This window comes from Oncorhynchus clarkii, chromosome 7 (assembly GCF_045791955.1).
Source record: "Oncorhynchus clarkii lewisi isolate Uvic-CL-2024 chromosome 7, UVic_Ocla_1.0, whole genome shotgun sequence".
NCBI classification, from domain to species: domain Eukaryota; kingdom Metazoa; phylum Chordata; class Actinopteri; order Salmoniformes; family Salmonidae; genus Oncorhynchus; species Oncorhynchus clarkii.
The window spans coordinates 10,101,660-10,127,140 of record NC_092153.1 but is presented as its reverse complement, the minus strand read 5'-3'; the positions used below and the strand labels follow the sequence as shown (position 1 = coordinate 10,127,140).

The 25,481-nt window shown below is 46.7% G+C and overlaps 1 protein-coding gene across 2 annotated transcripts in view; it reads left to right on the top strand.

Annotated features, from left to right (window-relative positions):
- The window catches only part of LOC139412857 (BCL6 corepressor), a 127,303-nt gene that overhangs the window by 73,900 nt on the left and 27,922 nt on the right, over positions 1–25,481 (top strand). For both annotated transcript variants that reach the window (XM_071159605.1, XM_071159606.1), the window contains 2 exons: positions 1,871–2,376; positions 7,901–8,179. In XM_071159605.1, the coding sequence (XP_071015706.1) occupies positions 1,871–2,376; positions 7,901–8,179 (785 nt within the window). The remainder of the gene's footprint in view (positions 1–1,870; positions 2,377–7,900; positions 8,180–25,481) is intronic.

Sequence of the window (25,481 nt, the reverse complement as noted above, 5' to 3'; positions counted from 1 at the left end):
CACTGGCTCTCTGAAACCGCCTCTCTTTCTCTTCACCACGTGTGTGTGCGTGCCAATGAGTGTGTGTATCGCTGTGTGTGTGCGTGCAAAGGAGTGTGTGTATCGCTGTGTGTGTGCGTGCAAATGAGTGTGTGTATCGCTGTGTGTGTGCGTGCAAAGGAGTGTGTGTATCGCTGTGTGTGTGCGTGCAAATGAGTGTGTGTATCGCTGTGTGTGTGCGTGCAAAGGAGTGTGTGCATCGCTGTGTGTTGCAGCTGCACCCAGGGTCTGTCATCTCGTATGTTTCATGTCGCTGTTGGTGCACGCAATGGAAAACAGCTGACACACACCCTCCTCTCGCTTCAGCTCATTCCCTTGTGTTTTCTCTCGCTCTCACTCTCCTGCACTCCCTCTTGCTCTCTTTGTTCTGCTCGTTCTCCCCCGCTCGCTCTCTCTCTCTCTCGCGCGCTCTTTGTCTCGCAGGCTTGCTGCCCTTTTGCAATCACTCTCCATCTCTTGCCCACCCAATCTCTCTCACTCTCTCTCTCTCTCTCTCTCTCTCTCTCTCTCTCTCTCTCTCTCTCTCTCTCTCTCTCTCTCTCTCTCTCTGTCTCTCTCTCTCTCTCTCTCTCTCACCTCTCTCTCTCTCTCACCTCTCTCTCTCTCTCATCTCTCTCTCTCTCTCTCTCTCTCCTCTCTCTCTCATCTCTCTCTCTCTCTCTCTCTCTCTCCTCTCTCTCTCTCTCTCTCTCTCTCTCTCTCTCTCACCTCTCTCTCACCTCTCTCTCCCTCTCTCTCTCTCTCTCTCTCTCTCTCTCTCTCTCTCTCTCTCTCTCTCTCTCTCTCTCTCTCTCTCTCTCTCTCACCTCTCTCTCTCTCTCTCTCTCTCTGTCACCTCTCTCTCTCACCTCTCTCTCTCTCTCACCTCTATCTCTCTCTCTCTCTCTCTCTCTCACCTCTCTCTCTCTCTCTCTCTCACCTCTCTGTTTTCCCTCTCTGTCTGTCATATTTCATATATCCCTCTTGTATCCCATAACCCCCTCCTCTAGATCAGTCTTCGTGAGAACGTCACTCTAGCATTCAGTCCCAGCCCTCTGTCTCATCACTTTCTCTAGTCCCAGCCCTCTGTCTCATCACGTTCTCTAGGCCCAGCCCTCTGTCTCATCACGTTCTCTAGGCCCAGCCCTCTGTCTCATCACGTTCTCTAGGCCCAGCCCTCTGTCTCATCACGTTCTCTAGTCCCAGCCCTCTGTCTCATCACGTTCTCTAGTCCCAGCCCTCTTTCTCATCACGTTCTCTAGTCCCAGCCCTCTGTCTCATCACGTTCTCTAGTCCCAGCCCTCTGTCTCATCACGTTCTCTAGTCCCAGCCCTCTGTCTCATCACTTTCTCTAGGCCCAGCCCTCTGTCTCATCACGTTCTCTAGGCCCAGCCCTCTGTCTCATCACGTTCTCTAGTCCCAGCCCTCTGTCTCATCACGTTCTCTAGTCCCAGCCCTCTGTCTCATCACGTTCTCTAGTCCCAGCCCTCTGTCTCATCACGTTCTCTAGTCCCAGCCCTCTGTCTCATCACATTCTCTAACGAGACCTTGGAGAAAAGTACATGCTTGTTTTGTTTTCATCCTAGAAAAAAGAGACACTTGGGAAAGAACAGACTTTTTTCTGGTGTTGGCTGTTGCACATGGCCTTGAAACAAACAATAGTCCATTCTATCTTTATCAGGTCCACCAGGTGTGTTGGTGCTGGGCTGGAACAAAAGCCTCCACTCCCAGTAGTGCCAGGGGATAAGTAGTATTTGTAGTGTAATTTAGCTGGTTGTATTTGGTCTGTGGGAGATGGTTCTGTTTGCCGGGGATTGATCTGCTAACCTCTCCCATCCCTCCCTCTGTCTAGTGGTGCTGCCGTCTGTTCCTCTGACCCCAGCGCATCGGGACCGCCTCTACCGGACTCCGTCCACCACCCCTGTCAGAAAACCACCCCTGCAGACCACCACCCCTGCCCTCACCCCCTTTCACTCCCTGGCCCCTGCACACCCCCACATCACCCTCACCCCCAGCCCTCCACGGCTGTCAGACAAGAGACAGAGGCTAAAAGAACACCGCAGGACCAGCGCTTTGGGACTGGGACCCTCTGGCCCTCACCCCGACCATGACCCTAACCCAACGGGGGACCTAGTGGCCCCCAGACTCCGTTGGCACGGCGACCAGGACAAGCCCAAGGGCAAGCGGCAGTGCAAGACTAAACACACCAGCCAGAGGGAGAGGGAGAGAGAGAGACTGGGGAATGAAGAACTGAGGGAAGAGAGGGAGAGAGAGAGACTGGGGAATGAAGAACTGAGGGAAGAGAGGGAGAGAGAGAGACTGGGGAATGAAGAACTGAGGGAAGAGAGGGAGAATAAGGTGAGTGGAACACACACACTCCTTTTCAAGCTTTTGTGCACAGACTCTTGTGGAAACATTCTCTCTGTTTTTTTTGTCATCCTCTCTCCCAGTGTGTGAGAGATCGAGTCCTCTGTGTTCCACTGTGTGTTCCCATTGGCTGAAATCCCCCCTGGGCAGAGCTCCTTAAATATGCTTCAAATCACAACCATGTTGATTATTACAATTATAGAGCTTATTGGAGCTCACTGGGAAAGCTCAGAGGGAGATGTGCTTGGGGTCACTGCGAGTGTGTGTTTGTGTGTCGCTGCTGTGACCTCCCCCTGCTCTGAGCACAATCCGCCCCAGACTGGAAGAGGAGGGATGGAAGGAGTGAGGGAGGGAGGAAGGGAAAGAGGGTGGAGGGTGAGTGTGCTCTAGAGGTCTGGACTGTGTGACGGAAGCACATTCTCCACAGAACACAGCAACCCCCAGGGAGTGGGAATGGGCCTTGGCTGGTGTCATGTCTGTGAGAGCCTTGTCTCTGGCTATGTAGATCACAATACTGAGTATACTGCAGGAGGTGTGTGTGTGTGTGTGTGTGTGTGTGTGTGTGCGTGCGTGCGTGCGTGCTGGCGTGTCCGTCCAGCCCTGAGGAATTACCCAGCGCAGCAGCTGTCAGCACGGCACCTGCAGAATCACACCACGTACACACACACACACACACACACACACACACACCCCTCCTCCCCGAGCCCCTCTGCTCCCTTTCCTCTCTTTCTCCTCCTCCTTCCGCCTGCTGCGGTATTCACACACACCCAGAGATCTCTCCAAACACACAGACACACACACACACACACACACACTGTGCAGATCTATATCATGAAAGCATCGTAACGTCTCTCATGTTACTTTTCTTTTAGAAGCGTCACACTCATTTAACGTGTCTTCAGAATGTGTCAAATCAGAATGCAGAGCCTAAATATGGAGAGGTTTTCAGATCCCATTAAAAATATAGCATTTTATCATCTCATACATGGAGGTAATATTTACATAAAACGTTGTCACACTCAGGGTAACAATCTAGATGTAGCAACCATCAACTATTGATATTAACTGGATAACCAACCATCTATTGATACTAACTGGATAACCAACCATCAACTATTGATATTAACTGGATAACCAACCAACTATTGATATTAACTGGATAACCAACCATCTATTGATACTAACTGGATAACCAACCATCAACTATTGATATTAACTGGATAACCAACCATCAACTATTGATATTAACTGGATAACCAACCATCAACTATTGATATTAACTGGATAACCAACCATCAACTATTGATATTAACTGGATAGCCAACCATCTATTGATACTAACTGGATAACCAACCATCAACTATTGATATTAACTGGATAACCAACCATCAACTATTGATATTAACTGGATAACCAACCATCAACTATTGATATTAACTGGATAACCAACCATCAACTATTGATATTAACTGGATAGCCAACCATCAATTGATACTAACTGGATAACCAACCATCAACTATTGATATTAACTGGATAACCAACCATCAACTATTGATATTAACTGGATAACCAACCATCAACTATTGATACTAACTGGATAACCAACCATCAACTATTGATATTAACTGGATAACCAACCATCAACTATTGATATTAACTGGATAGCCAACCATCTATTGATACTAACTGGATAACCAACCATCAACTATTGATATTAACTGAAAAACCAACCATCAACTATTGATATTAACTGGATAACCAACCATCAACTATTGATACAAACTGGATAACCAACCATCAACTATTGATATTAACTGGATAACCAACCATCAACTATTGATATTAACTGGATAACCAACCATCAACTATTGATATTAACTGGATAACCAACCATCAACTATTGATACTAACTGGATAACCAACCATCAACTATTGATACTAACTGGATAACCAACCATCAACTATTGATATTAACTGGATAACCAACCATCAACTATTGATATTAACTGGATAACCAACCATCAACTATTGATACTAACTGGATAACCAACCATCAACTATTGATACTAACTGGATAACCAACCATCATCTATTGATACTAACTGGATAGCCAACCATCAACTATTGATATTAACTGGATAACCAACCATCAACTATTGATATTAACTGGATAACCAACCATCAACTATTGATACTAACTGGATGGCCAACCATCAACTATTGATATTAACTGGATAACCAACCATCAACTATTGATACTAACTGGATGGCCAACCATCAACTATTGATACTAACTGGATAACCAACCATCAACTATTGATACTAACTGGATGGCCAACCATCAACTATTGATATTAACTGGATGGCCAACCATCAACTATTGATATTAACTGGATAACCAACCATCAACTATTGATATTAACTGGATAGCCAACCATCTATTGATACTAACTGGATAACCAACCATCAACTATTGATATTAACTGGATAACCAACCATAAACTATTGATATTAACTGGATAACCAACCATCAACTATTGATACTAACTGGATAACCAACCATCAACTATTGATATTAACTGGATAACCAACCATCAACTATTGATATTAACTGGATAGCCAACCATCTATTGATACTAACTGGATAACCAACCATCAACTATTGATATTAACTGGATAACCAACCATCAACTATTGATATTAACTGGATAACCAACCATCAACTATTGATACTAACTGGATAACCAACCATCAACTATTGATATTAACTGGATAACCAACCATCAACTATTGATATTAACTGGATAACCAACCATCAACTATTGATATTAACTGGATAACCAACCATCAACTATTGATACTACCTGGATAACCAACCATCAACTATTGATATTAACTGGATAACCAACCATCAACTATTGATACTAACTGGATAACCAACCATCAACTATTGATACTAACTGGATAACCAACCATCATCTATTGATACTAACTGGATAGCCAACCATCAACTATTGATATTAACTGGATAACCAACCATCAACTATTGATACTAACTGGATTGCCAACCATCAACTATTGATATTAACTGGATAACCAACCATCAACTATTGATACTAACTGGATGGCCAACCATCAACTATTGATACTAACTGGATAACCAACCATCAACTATTGATACTAACTGGATGGCCAACCATCAACTATTGATATTAACTGGATGGCCAACCATCAACTATTGATATTAACTGGATAACCAACCATCAACTATTGATATTAACTGGATAACCAACCATCAACTATTGATATTAACTGGATAACCAACCATCAACTATTGATACTAACTGGATGGCCAACCATCAACTATTGATATTAACTGGATAACCAACCATCAACTATTGATACTAACTGGATAACCAACCATCAACTATTGATATTAACTGGATAACCAACCATCAACTATTGATATTAACTGGATAACCAACCATCAACTATTGATATTAACTGGATAACCAACCATCAACTATTGATATTAACTGGATAACCAACCATCAACTATTGATACTAACTGGATAACCAACCATCAACTATTGATACTAACTGGATGGCCAACCATCAACTATTGATATTAACTGGATAGCCAACCATCTATTGATACTAACTGGATAGCCAACCATCAACTATTGATATTAACTGGATAACCAACCATCAACTATTGATACCAACTGGATAACCAACCATCAACTATTGATACTAACTGGATGGCCAACCATCAACTATTGATATTAACTGGATAGCCAACCATCTATTGATACTAACTGGATAACCAACCATCAACTATTGATATTAACTGGATAACCAACCATCAACTATTGATGCTAACTGGATGGCCAACCATCAACTATTGATATTAACTGGATAACCAACCATCAACTATTGATATTAACTGGATAACCAACCATCAACTATTGATATTAACTGGATAACCAACCATCAACTATTGATACTAACTGGATGGCCAACCATCAACTATTGATATTAACTGGATAACCAACCATCAACTATTGATATTAACTGGATAACCAACCATCAACTATTGATACTAACTGGATAACCAACCATCAACTATTGATACTAACTGGATGGCCAACCATCAACTATTGATATTAACTGGATAGCCAACCATCTATTGATACTAACTGGATAACCAACCATCAACTATTGATATTAACTGGATAACCAACCATCAACTATTGATACTACCTGGATAACCAACCATCAACTATTGATATTAACTGGATAACCAACCATCAACTATTGATACTAACTGGATAACCAACCATCAACTATTGATACTAACTGGATAACCAACCATCAACTATTGATACTAACTGGATGGCCAACCATCAACTATTGATAATAACTGGATAGCCAACCATCTATTGATACTAACTGGATAACCAACCAACTATTGATATTAACTGGATAACCAACCAACTATTGATATACTAACTGGATAACCAACCATCAGGAATGTGTATTTGTAACTGCAGTGTTGAAGATTAATTAGTAGAATTTGTAGCTGCAGTGTTGTTGAGGATATATGAGTAGAATTTGTAACTGCAGTGTTGTTGAGGATATATGAGTAGAATTTGTAACTGCAGTGTTGTTGAGGATATATGAGTAGAATTTGTAACTGCAGTGTTGTTGAGGATATATGAGTAGAATATGTAACTGCCTAACTTATAACAGTGTTACAAAGGTAGCGTATGAGAAAATCAGCTTTTTGTTAGGAGTTTTACATTTTGGAGTAACAATTGGGTGCGCGTGTATCCTGGGGCATTTCTGGCGGTGGGCAGTCAAGTCACGTTCTCGCTCCCCCCCATCTCTCTGTGACAAGCCAGTGCTCATGGTTATAAATGACTTTGCGAGGCCAGGGCCCCTGGAGAAGCGCTGACATTTATTAGCCCCGCCACCGCGCAGCCACCACGTGTGTGTGTGTAGGGCCCACAGTGCACACACACACACACACACACACACACACACAACCTGTGGTCGGGAATAATTAGCACTTCACCCTAGACTAGACCAGCGACCCTAATCTCCATAGAGGGAGAGGAAGGAGTAGGGAAAAAGGAGGGAGAGAGAAGAAAGGAAGTGGAGGACGGCATAAAGAATAACCTCCGCAGAGAGGGTGAGGACGGAGGGGGGGTGGAAGAGAGCATCTCAGACTGTAAAAATAGAGGGAAGGGGAGTCTGAAAGACGGACAGCGCTCTGATAACCTCAGTATCGTGTTCCTCTTTCAGACTCTCTCTCCTCCTCTCTTCTGTTGTTCCCTCACCACAGCCATGTGTAAGTATGGGACGAGCCTGTAGGGCAGCGTCTTGTCGAGCCACACACACACACCCACAGGAGAGAGGATAGCGTTATCTCCGTATGTGTGTGTGGAAGCTTTCTGTGGAAGATCTGACTCTTACGTTCTCCCTCTCTCTCCCTCCCCCCATCACACACAGCAGGTCAAGGAAAAGCGATGCAGCGAGAAGCGGAGGAGGTCTTCATCCCTGTCGGATTACTCCCACTCCTCCCCCGCCCCCCTTCTCACCCCGCCCCCCCAGCTCAGCCCTCTACCCAGCCCTACAGAGACCCAGGACCGCACGCCAACCCCCTCCAACCCCCCGGTGCACACCTCTACCCCTACCAGCCGACCCATGCCTCCCGAGGCCCGCAGGCTCATCGTCAACAAGAACGCAGGAGAGACCCTGCTCCAGAGGGCTTCCCGCCTAGGATACGAGGTAAGATGATTTGATAACATACAGTGCCTTGCGAAAGTATTCGGCCCCCTTGAACTTTGCAACCTTTTGCCACATTTCAGGCTTCAAACATAAAGATATAAAACTGTATTTTTTTGTGAAGAATCAACAACAAGTGGGACACAATCATGAAGTGGAACGACATTTATTGGATATTTCAAACTTTTTTAACAAATCAAAAACTGAAAAATTGGGCGTGCAAAATGATTCAGCCCCCTTAAGTTAATACTTTGTAGCGCCACCTTTTGCTGCGATTACAGCTGTAAGTCGCTTGGGGTATGTCTCTATCAGTTTTGCACATCGAGAGACTGACATTTTTTCCCATTCCTCCTTGCAAAACAGCTCGAGCTCAGTGAGGTTGGATGGAGAGCATTTGTGAACAGCAGTTTTCAGTTCTTTCCACAGATTCTCGATTGGATTCAGGTCTGGACTTTGACTTGGCCATTCTAACACCTGGATATGTTTATTTTTGAACCATTCCATTGTAGATTTTGCTTTATGTTTTGGATCATTGTCTTGTTGGAAGACAAATCTCCGTCCCAGTCTCAGGTCTTTTGCAGACTCCATCAGGTTTTTTTTCCAGAATGGTCCTGTATTTGGCTCCATCCATCTTCCCATCAATTTTAACCATCTTCCCTGTCCCTGCTGAAGAAAAGCAGGCCCAAACCATGATGCTGCCACCACCATGTTTGACAGTGGGGATGGTGTGTTCAGGGTGATGAGCTGTGTTGCTTTTACGCCAAACATAACGTTTTGCATTGTTGCCAAAAAGTTCAATTTTGGTTTCATCTGACCAGAGCACCTTCTTCCACATGTTTGGTGTGTCTCCCAGGTGGCTTGTGGCAAACTTTAAACGACACTTTTTATGGATATCTTTAAGAAATGGCTTTCTTCTTGCCACTCTTCCATAAAGGCCAGATTTGTGCAATATACAACTGATTGTTGTCCTATGGACAGAGTCTCCCACCTCAGCTGTAGATCTCTGCAGTTCATCCAGAGTGATCATGGGCCTCTTGGCTGCATCTCTGATCAGTCTTCTCCTTGTATGAGCTGAAAGTTTAGAGGGACGGCCAGGTCTTGGTAGATTTGCAGTGGTCTGATACTCCTTCCATTTCAATATTATCGCTTGCACAGTGCTCCTTGGGATGTTTAAAGATTGGGAAATCTTTTTGTATCCAAATCCGGCTTTAAACTTCTTCACAACAGTATCTCGGACCTGCTTGGTGTGTTCCTTGTTCTTCATGATGCTCTCTGCGCTTTTAACAGACCTCTGAGACTATCACAGTGCAGGTGCATTTATACGGAGACTTGATTACACACAGGTGGATTGTATTTATCATCATTAGTCATTTAGGTCAACATTGGATCATTCAGAGATCCTCACTGAACTTCTGGAGAGAGTTTGCTGCACTGAAAGTAAAGGGGCTGAATAATTTTGCACGCCCAATTTTTCAGTTTTTGATTTGTTAAAAAAGTTTGAAATATCCAATAAATGTCGTTCCACTTCATGATTGTGTCCCACTTGTTGTTGATTCTTCACAAAAAAATACAGTTTTATATATTTATGTTTGAAGCCTGAAATGTGGCAAAAGGTCGCAAAGTTCAAGGGGGGCGAATACTTTCGCAAGGCACTGTATGTGGAAGGGCTGTACGGGGTGCTAGTGTGTTGGTTTGAAGGGCTGTACGGGGTGCTAGTGTGTTTGTTTGAAGGGCTGTACGGGGTGCTAGTGTGTTGGTTTGAATGGCTGTACGAGGTGCTAGTGTGTTGGTTTGAATGGCTGTACGGGGTGCTAGTGTGTTGGTTTGTTCTTCCGTCTCTCTCTCCCTGGGTTGTTGTTGTTCATTCTCTCCATCTCGTTCAGTTTACGTCTGCTAGTTCTCTCTCCCTTCACTTGTCTAAGAGACGAGAGGCCATGTGAGAGCCCTCAACCAGGCACAGAGCTCAGAGCTGTCGCCTAGCTAGCTTACACACTGCTTTCCCTCTCTTTCTCTCTCACACACACACTGCTCTCCCACATACACTCACCCTGCTCTCTCTCACACACACTTGCTGGAGTATGGCTCTGCTCTTTTCTCTCTCCATATCTCCAGTAGCTCTTAACCCTTTCCTACCACATCCAACCCAGTTTCCCAAAACTATATTTTTAAAAAGTGCCCCTAAAAAAACACAATTTGGATAAAAATTCCTCTTCTCACTTTCCTGGTCTAAACCCTGGGAATATTAGGAATATTGGGATTAAGGCCGTCCATGACTAATTTGTCCCCCCAGATTAATGAGCCTGTGGATTAGTTCCAGCAGGGCTGCCTGAAAGGACTGGCACCGCTCGCAGGAAACCAACCATTAATGCTGTTTGGAACACATGACTCGTCCTCTCGCTCCCTTCCTCCTCCCTTCATCCCCGTCTTCTTACTCTCCAATGCAAAACATGGTCGTTTTAAAGGAGACTGCAGTAGAAAGACAACCTTTTGAGACGCGGGGAGATGAGCTGGGGGTAGAGAGTAGAGCTAGAACGAGTAATCGGAATGGCCGATTAATTAGGGCAGATTTCATAACAATCGGAAATCGGTATTTTTAAGGCGCCAATTTTTTATTTTTTATTTATTTTATTTTTTATAAATCTTTATTTAAATAGGCAAGTCAGTTAAGAACACATTCTTATTTTCAATGACAGCCTAGGAACGGTGGGTTAACTGCCTCGTTCAGGGGCAGAACGACAGATTTTCACCTTGTCAGCTTGGGGGATCCAATCTTGCAACCTTACAGTTAACTAGTCCAACGCAATAACGACCTGCCTCTCTCTCGTTGCACTCCACAAGGAGACTAACTGCCTGTTATGTGAATGCAGTAAGCCAAGGTAAGTTGCTAGCTAGCATTAAACTTATCTTATAAAAAAAACAATCAATCATAATCACAAGTTAACTACACATGGTTGATGATATTACTAGATATTATCTAGCGTGTCCTGCGTTGCATATAATGTGACTAAGCATACAAGTATCAAAGTATTTGACTGAGCGGTGATAGGCAGAAGCAGGTGTGTAAACATTCATTCAAGCAGCACTTTTGTGCGTTTTGCCAGCAGCTCTTCGTTGTGCGTCAAGCATTGTGCTGTTTATGACTTCAAGCCTATCAACTCCCGAGATGAGGCTGGTGTAACCGAAGTGAAATGGCTAGCTAGTTAGCGCGCGCTAATAGCATTTCAAACGTCACTCGCTCTGAGCCTTCTAATAGTTGTTTCCCTTGCTCATGGGTAACGCTGCTTCGAGGGTGGCTGTTGTCATTGTGTTCCTGGTTCGAGCCCAGGGAGGAGCGAGGAGAGGGACGGAAGCTATACTGTTACACTGGCAATACTAAAGTGCCTATAAGAACATCCAATAGTCAAAGGTGGGAATATTGAAGACTCATGTTAAAAGGAACCACCAGCTTTCATATGTTCTCATGTTCTGAGCAAGGAACTGAAACGTTAGCTTTTCTTACATGGCACATATTGCACTTTTACTTTCTTCTCCAACACTTTGTTTTTGCATTATTTAAACCAAATTGAACATGTTTCATTATTTACTTGAGGCTAAATTGATTTTATTGATGTATTATATTAATTTAAAATAAGTGTTCATTCAGTATTGTTGTAATTGTCATTATTACAAATAAATAAATAAAAAATCGGCCGATTAATCGGTATCGGATTTTTTGGTCCTCCAATAATCGTTATCGGTATCGGCGTTGAAAAATCATAATCGGTCGACCTCTAGTAGAGAGAGTCTCAAACTGAATGTGGTGTTTACCTGAGGTGGACAGCAGGACAGATAGAGTTGGTGTTCTATGAAATGGGTAGTGTGTTCTATGAAATGGGAAGATGAAACAGTTTGGAGGTGGGAGAAAGGGTTTCCCTCTAGATCAAAGGTAGGGTTGGTTTTAGTAGACCAGCGTCTGTGGCCAGGGTTTTGATTGTGTGTGTGTGTGTGTGCTCTCCGTAGTGTGTGTACTGGAGGCAGTGAGGCATGCGCTCCAGACGGAGCTCTTTGATTTTTACGAGAGGAGAGGAGGAGGAGGAGGAGGGCAGATTTAATCCTGTAGCGTCCACTCTCCTCCTCCCTTCCCTTGTTCTTCTTCTCCTCCGCTAGCCCTGTCCGCCCCTGAGCCCTCTCTCCCTCCCTCGGTCCCCACTCGGCGCCGCTAGACATGGCTGCTGTGTTTGAGCGTAAACTCAACGGCATCTTGTTTTTCTAGCCTTCAGGGTTTTTTTCCTTCTCTCCCTCTGTCTCCCCCTCCCTCGCTTCCTCTCTCTCTCTCCCTCCTTCACTTCCTCCCTCCCTCTCTCCCTGGCTCCATCCCTCCTTCAGCGGGCCCCCGACAGGAAGCTTTTCTAACTGCCTGCGTGTGATAAGCCACAAGCAGCTCCCTGGGGCCGCCCTCTCTCTCTCTCTCTCTCTCTCTCTCTCTCTCTCTCACGCACACAGCGCAGCACGGAACAGCAGACAGTGAGCACTGTAGAGAATGCAAGAGCAAGAGAGAGAGGAAGACAGTGAAATACGACAGGGCCTTTCAACGCGCCGCTCCCTCCCTTCCTCTCCTCCTCCCCCCCCACTCCACACGCTGGGCTTGCCGCCTGCCTGCTTTCGTTTCACAGCCCCTCCAAAACAAGTTCCAGTCAGTGTGCAAAACTGGGAGGCTCCGTTGGATCGATCTCTCCCGCAATCTTCACACTTGTATCACTTAGCCTTAGGACTGCCTTTAATTACACTCACTCACAGCACACACACGCACTCACTCACAGCACACTCACAGCACATTCACCACACTCACAGCACACACACGCACTCACTCACAGCACACTCACCACACTCACAGCACACTCACCACACTCACAGCACACACACGCACTCACTCACAGCACACTCACCACACTCACAGCACACTCACACCACACACATGCAAATTCACACTCGGATTGTGGCATATCACTCCGGCAGCAGTGCAGAATCTCAATTCCGTGCGTGTGTGTGTGGGTGTGGGTGTGGGTGTGGGTGATGTATATATCTACAGTGAGTCTTGTATATTTGTGTGTGGTTTTGGAGTGCAGTGTTTGTGAGTGGAATGAGGATCTGTGGTGAGGCATGGCGTTGGTTTGTGCTTCTTACTGTGGTTCCAAGAGACTGTTGTTTTTATCTGCTTGAATGGTTGACTTTGGTCATGCAGCCATTTCCATAGTCTCTCTGATCACAGCATCTATTCATTATTATAACAGGGAGAGAGCAGCTATCAGTTCACCACTAATAGTAGATTTTATTCAGCTGTTTGACTTTGTCTAATTTATTCAGATGAATTGGGTGTATTTGTTAAATAGGGAATATGTAGATCATTTGTGACTTTGGCATGTAGGTGAGGTCAATGTTCATGGATGGAAGGAGGTGAGGGAAGGAGGTGAGGGAAGGATAGAAAGTGCATAGTACTGGTCCTCCTGTCTTTGTGTTGTCACTCGCTTGTCACCGACCAGCTAGCAGCGCCATACAAACACACACTCAACACAGTGCGTCTCCACTCAACACACACACACTCAACACAGTGCGTCTCCACTCAACACACACACACTCAACACAGTGCGTCTCCACTCAACACACACACACACACAACACAGTGCGTCTCCACTCAACACACACACACACACACTCAACACAGTGCGTCTCCACTCAACACACACACACTCAACACAGTGCGTCTCCACTCAACACACACACACTCAACACAGTGCGTCTCCACTCAACACACACACACTCAACACAGTGCGTCTCCACTCAACACACACACACTCAACACAGTGCGTCTCCACTCAACACACACACACTCAACACAGTGCGTCTCCACTCAACACACACACACTCAACACAGTGCGTCTCCACTCAACACACACACAGCCCTGCCGGCTGTCGCTCTTACATTTGACATTTTAGTCATTTAGCAAACGCTTATCCAGAGTGACTTACATACATTTAATATAATATTTAGTATTTTAATTTTACTGGTCGTTCGTGGGAATGGAAGCCACAATGCTCTACCAACTGAGCTACACGGGGACCAGCCAAAAGCCCTTTGACATGCACACACACACTCACTTCCTGCATATTTCAGAATCCTTTAGTCTTTGCGATGCGTGTCACGACACATAAGTGGTCTCTCTCTTTCTTTTTCTTTCTCTCTCTCTCTTTTTCTTTCTCTCTCTCTCTCTCTCTCTTTCTCTCTCCCCCCTCTCTCTCTCTCTCTCTCTCTCTCTCTCGCTCTCTATCTCTCTCTTTCTTTCTTTCTCTCGCTCTCTCTCTCTTCACAATCCTGCTGTGCCGAGGCTGGGTTGTGGGATATGTTAATGAGGCTGGGTTGAAAATGAGTCAAGGCTTTGTCCTGTACCTGCCAGAACTAATAACACACACCGGGATGGGCACACCTAATTGTACTCATTTGCATGCTTACGTGTCCAAAGTAACTGATTGTCCTCACACATGCTATCCATAAAAAACACTGGAGGTTTTACTTCCTCAAGAGTTCACACGAATGACCTTTAAAAACCCACGTGCAGCACATTCAATACAGACACTCATAAAGGCTAACAAACACCTATAGCTCTGCCCTCTAAAAATGCATGCTCACGCCATCTCTTTCACCCGCTCGCTCGCTCTCACTCACACACACACAGGCCCTTATGTGAGAGTGCTGTAGGGTGTTATCGCAGCTCGTATCTTCCTCTCTTGTCTGTCTGCCAGACCTCAGAGACAGAGCCATTCAGACACATCCCCAGTTCGGTGCGCGCGCACACACACACACACACACACACACACACACACACACACAAAACACACACACACACACACACACACACACAAAACACACACACACACACACATCCTCTCCATATCCCCAGGCCCCCCACTGCTCTCTCGACCCCCCCCCCCCCCTCCCCCCCTCCTCTCTCGCCACACTCCCCCTTCAACGCTGTACTCCCACTCACTGGCTGGATGAGTACATGAAAAAAGCCAGAGAAACGAGAGGGAGAAAAGAGAGATCACGCCCGCTCAATTAAAAGCTCCACTTAGTGTGCCCCGGCCTTTTCACGCTCCCCTCTCCCCCTCTTTTTCCTCCTCTTCTCCCTGCTCCTCTGTTCTTTTCTCTCCATCGTAATACACTGTGTGGTCTCCTAGTCTTTGTCTGCTGGTGAATGCAGGGTAAAATTAGAACCAGCATCAGAGAGAGCTCTAAACCACGCTGTTGTTTTTCACTTCCTGATTATCTAAACGGCGCCGGCCTAGATTACGCTTAGGACACAGTGAAAAATGGAGAGTATGCCTGTGTAGCGTGTGTGTATGTCCGAGTGTGCGTGTGTGTCACAGTCTGTCAAGTGTTAGTAGATGAGAAACAACACTTCTTTGTCAGACTTGTCTATCATTACTGTATGTGAGGGAGTTAGGTAGGTAGTGTGTGGTGTGGTTATGTTCTCTAGGTGATAGAGTAGTTATAGGGTTAACAGTCTGCGTGGGGGTGGGGGGTGAGCTGGAAGGCCATCCGCCCTGAGGAGGAAGAGATGAAAGAGGAACTATGAAGGGAGGGCGGGAGGTGGGTGTTTTACTGCGGCGGGAAAGAAATCAACAACCCTGTGCTCTCCACTGTGCTCCTCTCCTCTGGCGGCCATTAAAGCTGTGCTTTATCATGTGTTTAATACCCCGCTTAGCTCCACCGACCGACCAGCCGGCTGGAAAACAGACAGACCTCCACAGCTCACTACAGCCCGCTGTGCTTTTAATATGTGGAACTGTACCATGTACACGTTCATAGCAGAATTGGGCCTAGTAGCTACCACACCACAGTAGTAGACTAGTAGCTACCACACCACAGTAGTAGACTAGTAACTACCACACCACAGTAGTAGACTAGTAGCTACCACACCACAGCAGTAGACTAGTAGCTACCACACCACAGTAGTAGACTAGTAGCTACCACACCACAGTAGTAGACTAGTAGCTACCACACCACAGTAGTAGACTAGTAGCTACCACACCACGGTAGTAGACTAGTAGCTACCACACCACAGTAGTAGACTGGTAGCTATCACACCACAGTAGTAGACTAGTAGCTACCACACCACAGTAGTAGACTGGTAGCTATCACACCACAGTAGTAGACTAGTAGCTACTACACCACAGTAGTAGACTAGTAGCTACCACACCACAGTAGTAGACTAGTAACTACCACACCACAGTAGTAGACTAGTAGCTACCACATCACAGTAGTAGACTAGTAGCTACCACACCACAGTAGTAGACTAGTAGCTACCACACCACAGTAGTAGACTAGTAGCTACCACACCACCGTAGTAGACTAGTAGCTACCACACCACAGTAGTAGACTAGTAGCTACCACACCACAGTAGTAGACTAGTAGCTACCACACCACATCAGTAGACTAGTAGCTACCACACCACAGTAGTAGACTAGTAACTACCACACCACAGTAGTAGACTAGTAGCTACCACACCGCAGTAGGAGACTAGTAGCTACCACAGCACAGTAGTAAACTAGTAGCTACCACACCACAGTAGTAGACTAGTAACTACGACACCACAGTAGTAGACTAGTAGCTACCACACCACAGTAGTAGACTAGTAGCTACCACACCACAGTAGTAGACTAATAGCTACCACACCACAGTAGTAGACTAGTAGCTACCACACCACATCAGTAGACTAGTAGCTACCACACCACAGTAGTAGACTAGTAACTACCACACCACAGTAGTAGACTAGTAGCTACCACACCACAGTAGTAGACTAGTAGCTACCACACCACAGTAGTAGACTAGTAGCTACCACACCACAGCAGTAGACTAGTAGCTACCACACCTCAGTAGTAGACTAGTAGCTACCACAGAAGTAGACTAGTAGCTACCACACCACAGTAGTAGACTAGTAGCTACCACATCACAGTAGTAGACTAGTAGCTACCACACCACAGCAGTAGACTAGTAGCTACCACACCACAGTAGTAGACTAGTAGCTACCACAGAAGTAGACTAGTAGCTACCACACCACAGTAGTAGACTAGTAGCTACCACACCACAGTAGTAGACTAGTAGCTACCACATCACAGTAGTAGACTAGTAGCTACCACACCACAGTAGTAGACTAGTAGCTACCACACCACAGTAGTAGACTAGTAGCTACCACACCACAGTAGTAGACTAGTAGCTACCACACCACAGCAGTAGACTAGTAGCTACCACACCACAGTAGTAGACTAGGAGCTACCACACCACAGCAGTAGACTAGTAGCTACCACAGCAGTAGACTAGTAGCTACCACTGCAGTAGACTAGTAGCTACCACAGCAGTAGACTAGTAGCTACCACACCACAGCAGTAGACTAGTAGCTACCACAGCAGTAGACTAGTAGCTACCACAGCAGTAGACTAGTAGCTACCACAGCAGTAGACTAGTAGCTACCACACCACAGCAGTAGACTAGTAGCTACCACACCACAGCAGTAGACTAGTAGCTACCACAGCAGTAGACTAGTAGCTACCACAGCAGTAGACTAGTAGCTACCACACCACAGCAGTAGACTAGTAGCTACCACAGCAGTAGACTAGTAGCTACCACATCACAGTAGTAGACTAGTAGCTACCACACCACAGTAGTAGACTAGTAGCTACCACACCACAGTAGTAGACTAGTAGCTACCACACCACAGTAGTAGACTAGTAGCTACCACACCACAGCAGTAGACTAGTAGCTACCACACCACAGTAGTAGACTAGGAGCTACCACACCACAGCAGTAGACTAGTAGCTACCACTGCAGTAGACTAGTAGCTACCACAGCAGTAGACTAGTACCTACCACACCACAGCAGTAGACTAGTACCTACCACACCACAGCAGTAGACTAGTAGCTACCACAGCAGTAGACTAGTAGCTACCACACCACAGCAGTAGACTAGTAGCTACCACAGCAGTAGACTAGTAGCTACCACAGCAGTAGAATAGTAGCTACCACACCACAGCAGTAGACTAGTAGCTACCACACCACAGCAGTAGACTAGTAGCTACCACAGCAGTAGACTAGTAGCTACCACAACAGTAGACTAGTAGCTACCACAGCAGTAGACTAGTAGCTACCACAGCAGTAGACTAGTAGCTACCACACCACAGCAGTAGACTAGTAGCTACCACACCACAGCAGTAGACTAGTAGCTACCACAGCAGTAGACTAGTAGCTACCACACCACAGCAGTAGACTAGTAGCTACCACTGCAGTAGACTAGTAGCTACCACAGCAGTAGACTAGTACCTACCACACCACAGCAGTAGACTAGTAGCTACCACAGCAGTAGACTAGTAGCTACCACAGCAGTAGACTAGTAGCTACCACAGCAGTAGACTAGTAGCTACCACAGCAGTAGACTAGTAGCTACCACAGCAGTAGACTAGTAGCTACCACACCACAGCAGTAGACTAGTAGCTGCCACAGTAGTAGACTAGTAGTTGCCACATCACAGTAGTAGACTTCTGGTTAACACATCACAGTAGTACACTGGTAGTTACCACATCACAGTAGTACACTGGTAGTTACCACATCATAGTAGTAGACTGGTAGCTACCACATCACAGTAGTAGACTGGTAGCTACCACATCACAGTAGTAGACTGGTAGCTACCACATCACAGTAGTAGACTTCTGGTTAACACACCACAGTAGTAGACTAGTAGCTACCACATCACAGTAGTAGACTAGTAACTACCACACCACAGTAGTAGACTAGTAGCTACCACACCACAGTAGTAGACTAGTAGCTACCACACCACGGTAGTAGACTAGTAACTACCACACCACGGTAGTAGACTAGTAACTACCACACCACAGTAGTAGACTAGTAGCTACCACACCACGGTAGTAGACTAGTAACTACCACACCACAGTAGTAGACTAGTAACTACCACATCACAGTAATAGACTAGTAACTACCACACCACGGTAGTAGACTGGTGGCGGCAGCGCCACGGTAGTAGACTAGTAACTACCACACCACAGTAGTAGACTAGTAGCTACCACACCACGGTAGTAGACTAGTAACTACAACACCACAGTAGTAGACTAGTAGCTACCACACCACGGTAGTAGACTAGTAGCTACCACACCACAGTAGTAGACTAGTAGCTACCACACCACAGTAGTAGACTAGTAGCTACCACACCACATCAGTAGACTAGTAGCTACCACACCACAGTAGTAGACTAGTAACTACCACACCACAGTAGTAGACTAGTAGCTACCACACCGCAGTAGGAGACTAGTAGCTACCACACCACAGTAGTAGACTAGTAGCTACCACACCACAGTAGTAGACTAGTAGCTACCACAGCAGTAGACTAGTAGCTACCACACCACAGTAGTAGACTAGTAGCTACCACACCACAGTAGTAGACTAGTAGCTACCACACCACAGTAGTAGACTAGTAGCTACCACACCACATCAGTAGACTAGTAGCTACCACACCACAGTAGTAGACTGGTAACTACCACACCACAGTAGTAGACTAGTAGCTACCACACCACAGTAGTAGACTAGTAGCTACCACACCACAGTAGTAGACTAGTAGCTACCACACCACAGCAGTAGACTAGTAGCTACCACACCTCAGTAGTAGACTAGTAGCTACCACAGAAGTAGACTAGTAGCTACCACACCACAGTAGTAGACTAGTAGCTACCACATCACAGTAGTAGACTAGTAGCTACCACACCACAGCAGTAGACTAGTAGCTACCACACCACAGTAGTAGACTAGTAGCTACCACAGAAGTAGACTAGTAGCTACCATACCACAGTAGTAGACTAGTAGCTACCACACCACAGTAGTAGACTAGTAGCTACCACATCACAGTAGTAGACTAGTAGCTACCACACCACAGTAGTAGACTAGTAGCTACCACACCACAGTAGTAGACTAGTAGCTACCACACCACAGTAGTAGACTAGTAGCTACCACACCACAGCAGTAGACTAGTAACTACCACTGCAGTAGACTAGTAGCTACCACAGCAGTAGACTAGTACCTACCACACCACAGCAGTAGACTAGTAGCTACCACAGCAGTAGACTAGTAGCTACCACACCACAGCAGTAGACTAGTAGCTACCACAGCAGTAGACTAGTAGCTACCACAGCAGTAGACTAGTAGCTACCACAGCAGTAGACTAGTAGCTACCACAGCAGTAGACTAGTAGCTACCACACCACAGCAGTAGACTAGTAGCTACCACACCACAGCAGTAGACTAGTAGCTACCACACCACAGCAGTAGACTAGTAGCTACCACAGCAGTAGACTAGTAGCTACCACACCACAGCAGTAGACTAGTAGCTACCACTGCAGTAGACTAGTAGCTACCACAGCAGTAGACTAGTACCTACCACACCACAGCAGTAGACTAGTAGCTACCACAGCAGTAGACTAGTAGCTACCACAGCAGTAGACTAGTAGCTACCACACCACAGCAGTAGACTAGTAGCTACCACACCACAGCAGTAGACTAGTAGCTACCACAGCAGTAGACTAGTAGCTACCACACCACAGCAGTAGACTAGTAGCTACCACACCACAGCAGTAGACTAGTAGCTACCACACCACAGCAGTAGACTAGTAGCTGCCACAGTAGTAGACTAGTAGTTGCCACATCACAGTAGTAGACTTCTGGTTAACACATCACAGTAGTACACTGGTAGTTACCACATCACAGTAGTACACTGGTAGTTACCACATCATAGTAGTAGACTGGTAGCTACCACATCACAGTAGTAGACTGGTAGCTACCACATCACAGTAGTAGACTGGTAGCTACCACATCACAGTAGTAGACTAGTAACTACCACACCACAGTAGTAGACTAGTAGCTACCACACCACAGTAGTAAACTAGTAGCTACCACACCACAGTAGTAGACTAGTAGCTACCACACCACAGTAGTAGACTAGTAGCTACCACACCACAGTAGTAGACTAGTAGCTACCACACCACGGTAGTAGACTAGTAACTACCACACCACGGTAGTAGACTAGTAACTACCACACCACAGTAGTAGACTAGTAGCTACCACACCACGGTAGTAGACTAGTAACTACCACACCACAGTAGTAGACTAGTAACTACCACATCACAGTAGTAGACTAGTAACTACCACACCACGGTAGTAGACTGGTGGCGGCAGCGCCACGGTAGTAGACTAGTAACTACCACACCACAGTAGTAGACTAGTAGCTACCACACCACGGTAGTAGACTAGTAACTACAACACCACAGTAGTAGACTAGTAACTACCACACCACGGTAGTAGACTAGTAGCTACCACATCACAGTAGTAGACTAGTAGCTACCACACCACGGTAGTAGACTAGTAGCTACCACACCACGGTAGTAGACTAGTAGCTACCACACCACGGTAGTAGACTAGTAGCTACCACACCACGGTAGTAGACTAGTAACTACCACACCACGGTAGTAGACTGGTGGCGGCAGCGCCACGGTAGTTGACTGGTGGCGGCTGCGCCACGGTAGTAGACTAGTAGCTACCACACCACGGTAGTAGACTGGTGGCGGCAGCGCCACGGTAATAGACTAGTAGCTACCACACCACGGTAGTAGACTGGTGGCGGCAGCCCCACGGTAGTAGACTGGTGACGGCAGCGCCACGGTAGTAGACTGGTGACGGCAGCGCCACGGTAGTAGACTGGTGGCGGCAGCCCCTCGGTAGTAGACTGGTGACGGCAGCGCCACGGTAGTAGACTGGTGGCGGCAGCCCCTCAGTATTAGACTGGTGGCGGCAGCGCCACGGTAGTAGACTGGTGGCGGCAGCCCCTCGGTAGTAGACTGGTGGCGGCAGCCCCTCGGTAGTAGACTGGTGGCGTCAGCCCCTCGGTAGTAGACTGGTGGCGGCAGCCCCTCGGTAGTAGACTGGTGGCGGCAGCCCCACGGTAGTAGACTGGTGGCGGCAGCCCCTCGGTAGTAGACTGGTGGCGGCAGCCCCTCGGTAGTAGACTGGTGGCGGCAGCCCCTCGGTAGTAGACTGGTGGCGGCAGCCCCTCGGTAGTAGACTGGTGGCGGCAGCCCCTCGGTATTAGACTGGTGGCGGCAGCGCCACGGTAGTAGACTGGTGGCGGCAGCCCCTCGGTAGTAGACTGGTGGCGGCAGCGCCACGGTAGTAGACTGGTGGCGGCAGCGCCACGGTAGTAGACTGGTGGCGGCAGCCCCACGGTAGTAGACTGGTGGCGGCAGCCCCTCGGTAGTAGACTGGTGGCGGCAGCCCCTCGGTATTAGACTGGTGGCGGCAGCGCCACAGTAGTAGACTGGTGGCGGCAGCCCCTCGGTAGTAGACTGGTGGCGGCAGCGCCACGGTAGTAGACTGGTGGCGGCAGCGCCACGGTAGTAGACTGGTGGCGGCAGCGCCACGGTAGTAGACTGGTGGCGGCAGCCCCACGGTAGTAGACTGGTGGCGGCAGCGCCACGGTAGTAGACTGGTGGCGGCAGCGCCACGGTAGTAGACTGGTGGCGGCAGCCCCACGGTAGTAGACTGGTGGCGGCAGCGCCACGGTAGTAGACTGGTGGCGGCAGCGCCACGGTATGAGGCGGAGGACACCGTTTGCTTTCAGCGCTGAAGTGTTGGAGTTGAAGTAGTGTGTTTGAGTGGAGAGGGACTGTAGGGTCTATGTTTGAGCACAGTTGGTGAGCTGTTTTTTGGAGAAGAGTCAATTTAAGAAGAGTGGGGGCTGCTGGTTGTTTGAACACTGTGTACTGTGTTATGGTCTATTTTGTTGTCCACCAGGCATGCCAACCGCAATGCCAGCTCTCGCTGTTTAGCGCATAAGTTGCCACAGCACTGGCAGTAGCAGGAGTTGGACTAATTTGTTGCCACGGCAGCCACACGACCACGCTGTATCTAAAGATACATACACTCTCTCTGTGTATGTGTGTGTGTGCGCTCAGCTCCCAGCACCGCGGTGGGGAGCTGTGAATGAATTCTATGAATACGGGTCGGGAGGGAGGGCACGTCAAAGCTGCACTACGCTAGCTGAATGCTAATGTCTGTTTCTGCTCTCTGTGGAGCGCTGCTGCTTGTCTCTATCTTTCTCACTCTCTTTCTCTGGACCTCTTTCTCTTTCCACGCTTCGCTACCCTGGTTCCTTCTGTTTGTCTGGGGTTGTGTGTGTGGTTTGATGCTAGCCACAATGGGCTGACCGGAAGGGTGTGTGTGGTTTGATGCTAGCCACAATGGGCTGACCGGAAGGGTGTGTGTGGTTTGATGCTAGCCACAATGGGCTGACCGTAAGGGTGTGTGTGGTTTGATGCTAGCCACAATGGGCTGACCGGAAGGGTGTGTGTGGTTTGATGCTAGCCACACTGGGCTTACTGGAAGGGTGTGTGTGGTTTGATGCTAGCCACAATGGGCTGACCGGAAGGGTGTGTGTGGTTTGATGCTAGCCACACTGGGCTGACTGGAAGGGTGTGTGTGGTTTGATGCTAGCCACAATGGGCTGACCGGAAGGGTGTGTGTGGTTTGATGCTAGCCACACTGGGCTGACTGGAAGGTTGTGTGTGGTTTGATGCTAGCCACAATGGGCTGACTGGAGGGTTGTGTGTGGTTTGATGCTAGCCACAATGGGCTGACCGTAAGGGTGTGTGTGGTTTGATGCTAGCCACACTGGGCTGACTGGAAGGTTGTGTGTGGTTTGATGCTAGTCACAATGGGCTGACTGGAGGGTTGTGTGTGGTTTGATGCTAGCCACAATGGGCTGACCGGAAGGGTGTGTGTGGTTTGATGCTAGCCACAATGGGCTGACCGTAAGGGTGTGTGTGGTTTGATGCTAGCCACACTGGGCTGACTGGAAGGGTGTGTGTGGTTTGATGCTAGCCACAATGGGCTGACTGGAAGGGTGTGTGTGGTTTGTTAACGACGCCAACTGCGCTGCGCAGCGCTGTCTGACACAGGTAAATGAGCACATAGACAGATGAGAGACTGCTGTCGACTTGATGCTTATTGGCTTTATTCTGCTGTTCTCATTCTGACTGGATTCTATCATTAACAATATACTACAGGACTACATATTTCTCATTCTGACTGGATTCTATCATTAACAATATACTACAGGACTACATATTTCTCATTCTGACTGGATTCTATCATTAACAATATACTACAGGACTACATATTTCTCATTCTGACTGGATTCTATCATTAACAATATACTACAGGACTACATATTTCTCATTCTGACTGGATTCTATCATTAACAATATACTACAGGACTACATATTTCCGTTATCGAGAACCTTTTAGGTATATACATTCATATGCCTTGCTATGTTGTTGTTTTAGGTCTCTCTTCATGTAGTGGTGTCTCGTCGTGATGTGTGTTTTGTCCTATATTTACATTTTTAATCCCAGTCCCCCGTCCCCGCAGGAGGCGTTTTGCCTCTTGGTAGGCCGTCATTGTAAATAAGTATTTGTTCTTAGCTGACTTGCCTAGTTTTAATGAAGGTTATATAAATAAATAAAATATTCTCATTGTGTTAGCCATAGTCACCTGGCTTTGGTCAGGCCTTGGAGTCAGCAAACTGTCTATAAAATTGCAATTCATTCCAATTCTTTGCCACTGTGACTCAGGACATGAGTCATGTTAAAGAGATACTTCAGGATTTTGGCAATGTTTCCCAGGAGTCAGGAGAACTCGTGGATACCATGTATATGGTATCCACAAATTAATCTGAGGCTGGGGAAGTTAATCTGAGGCTGGGGAAGTAGATAAAGGGCCTCATTGCCAAAATCACGAAGTATCCCTTTAACTCATAAGGCCAGGAACAGAAAATGAAAGTAATTGAATTGAAATTGAATCCCTCCTCAATGGAAAAAATAATTGGCCGTTTAAAAAAAAATCCAAACCTGAATTCAGTTTGGTTTAATCCCCTTTACTGAATGGAGCTGGGTGGGGAGAAACAATTTAATGGCCCCTGCTTCCCTGCTGTTGGTTTAAAGGATCTCTCTGCTAGGAGGCATTCCGGCTCAAACATACTCTCCAATGGCTCAGAATCCCAGGTTTTTAGGAGCAACTGCGCAGCCATTGTGGATATGGTCCATAACTGGCCAGCCTGAGCCATCACACACAGCCATCCAAATCCATTACCCAGATGTTAGTAGAAAATATATGGGACCGTTCAGGAGGGACAGATTGACTAGGCTATTTTGAGCCGCCCAGG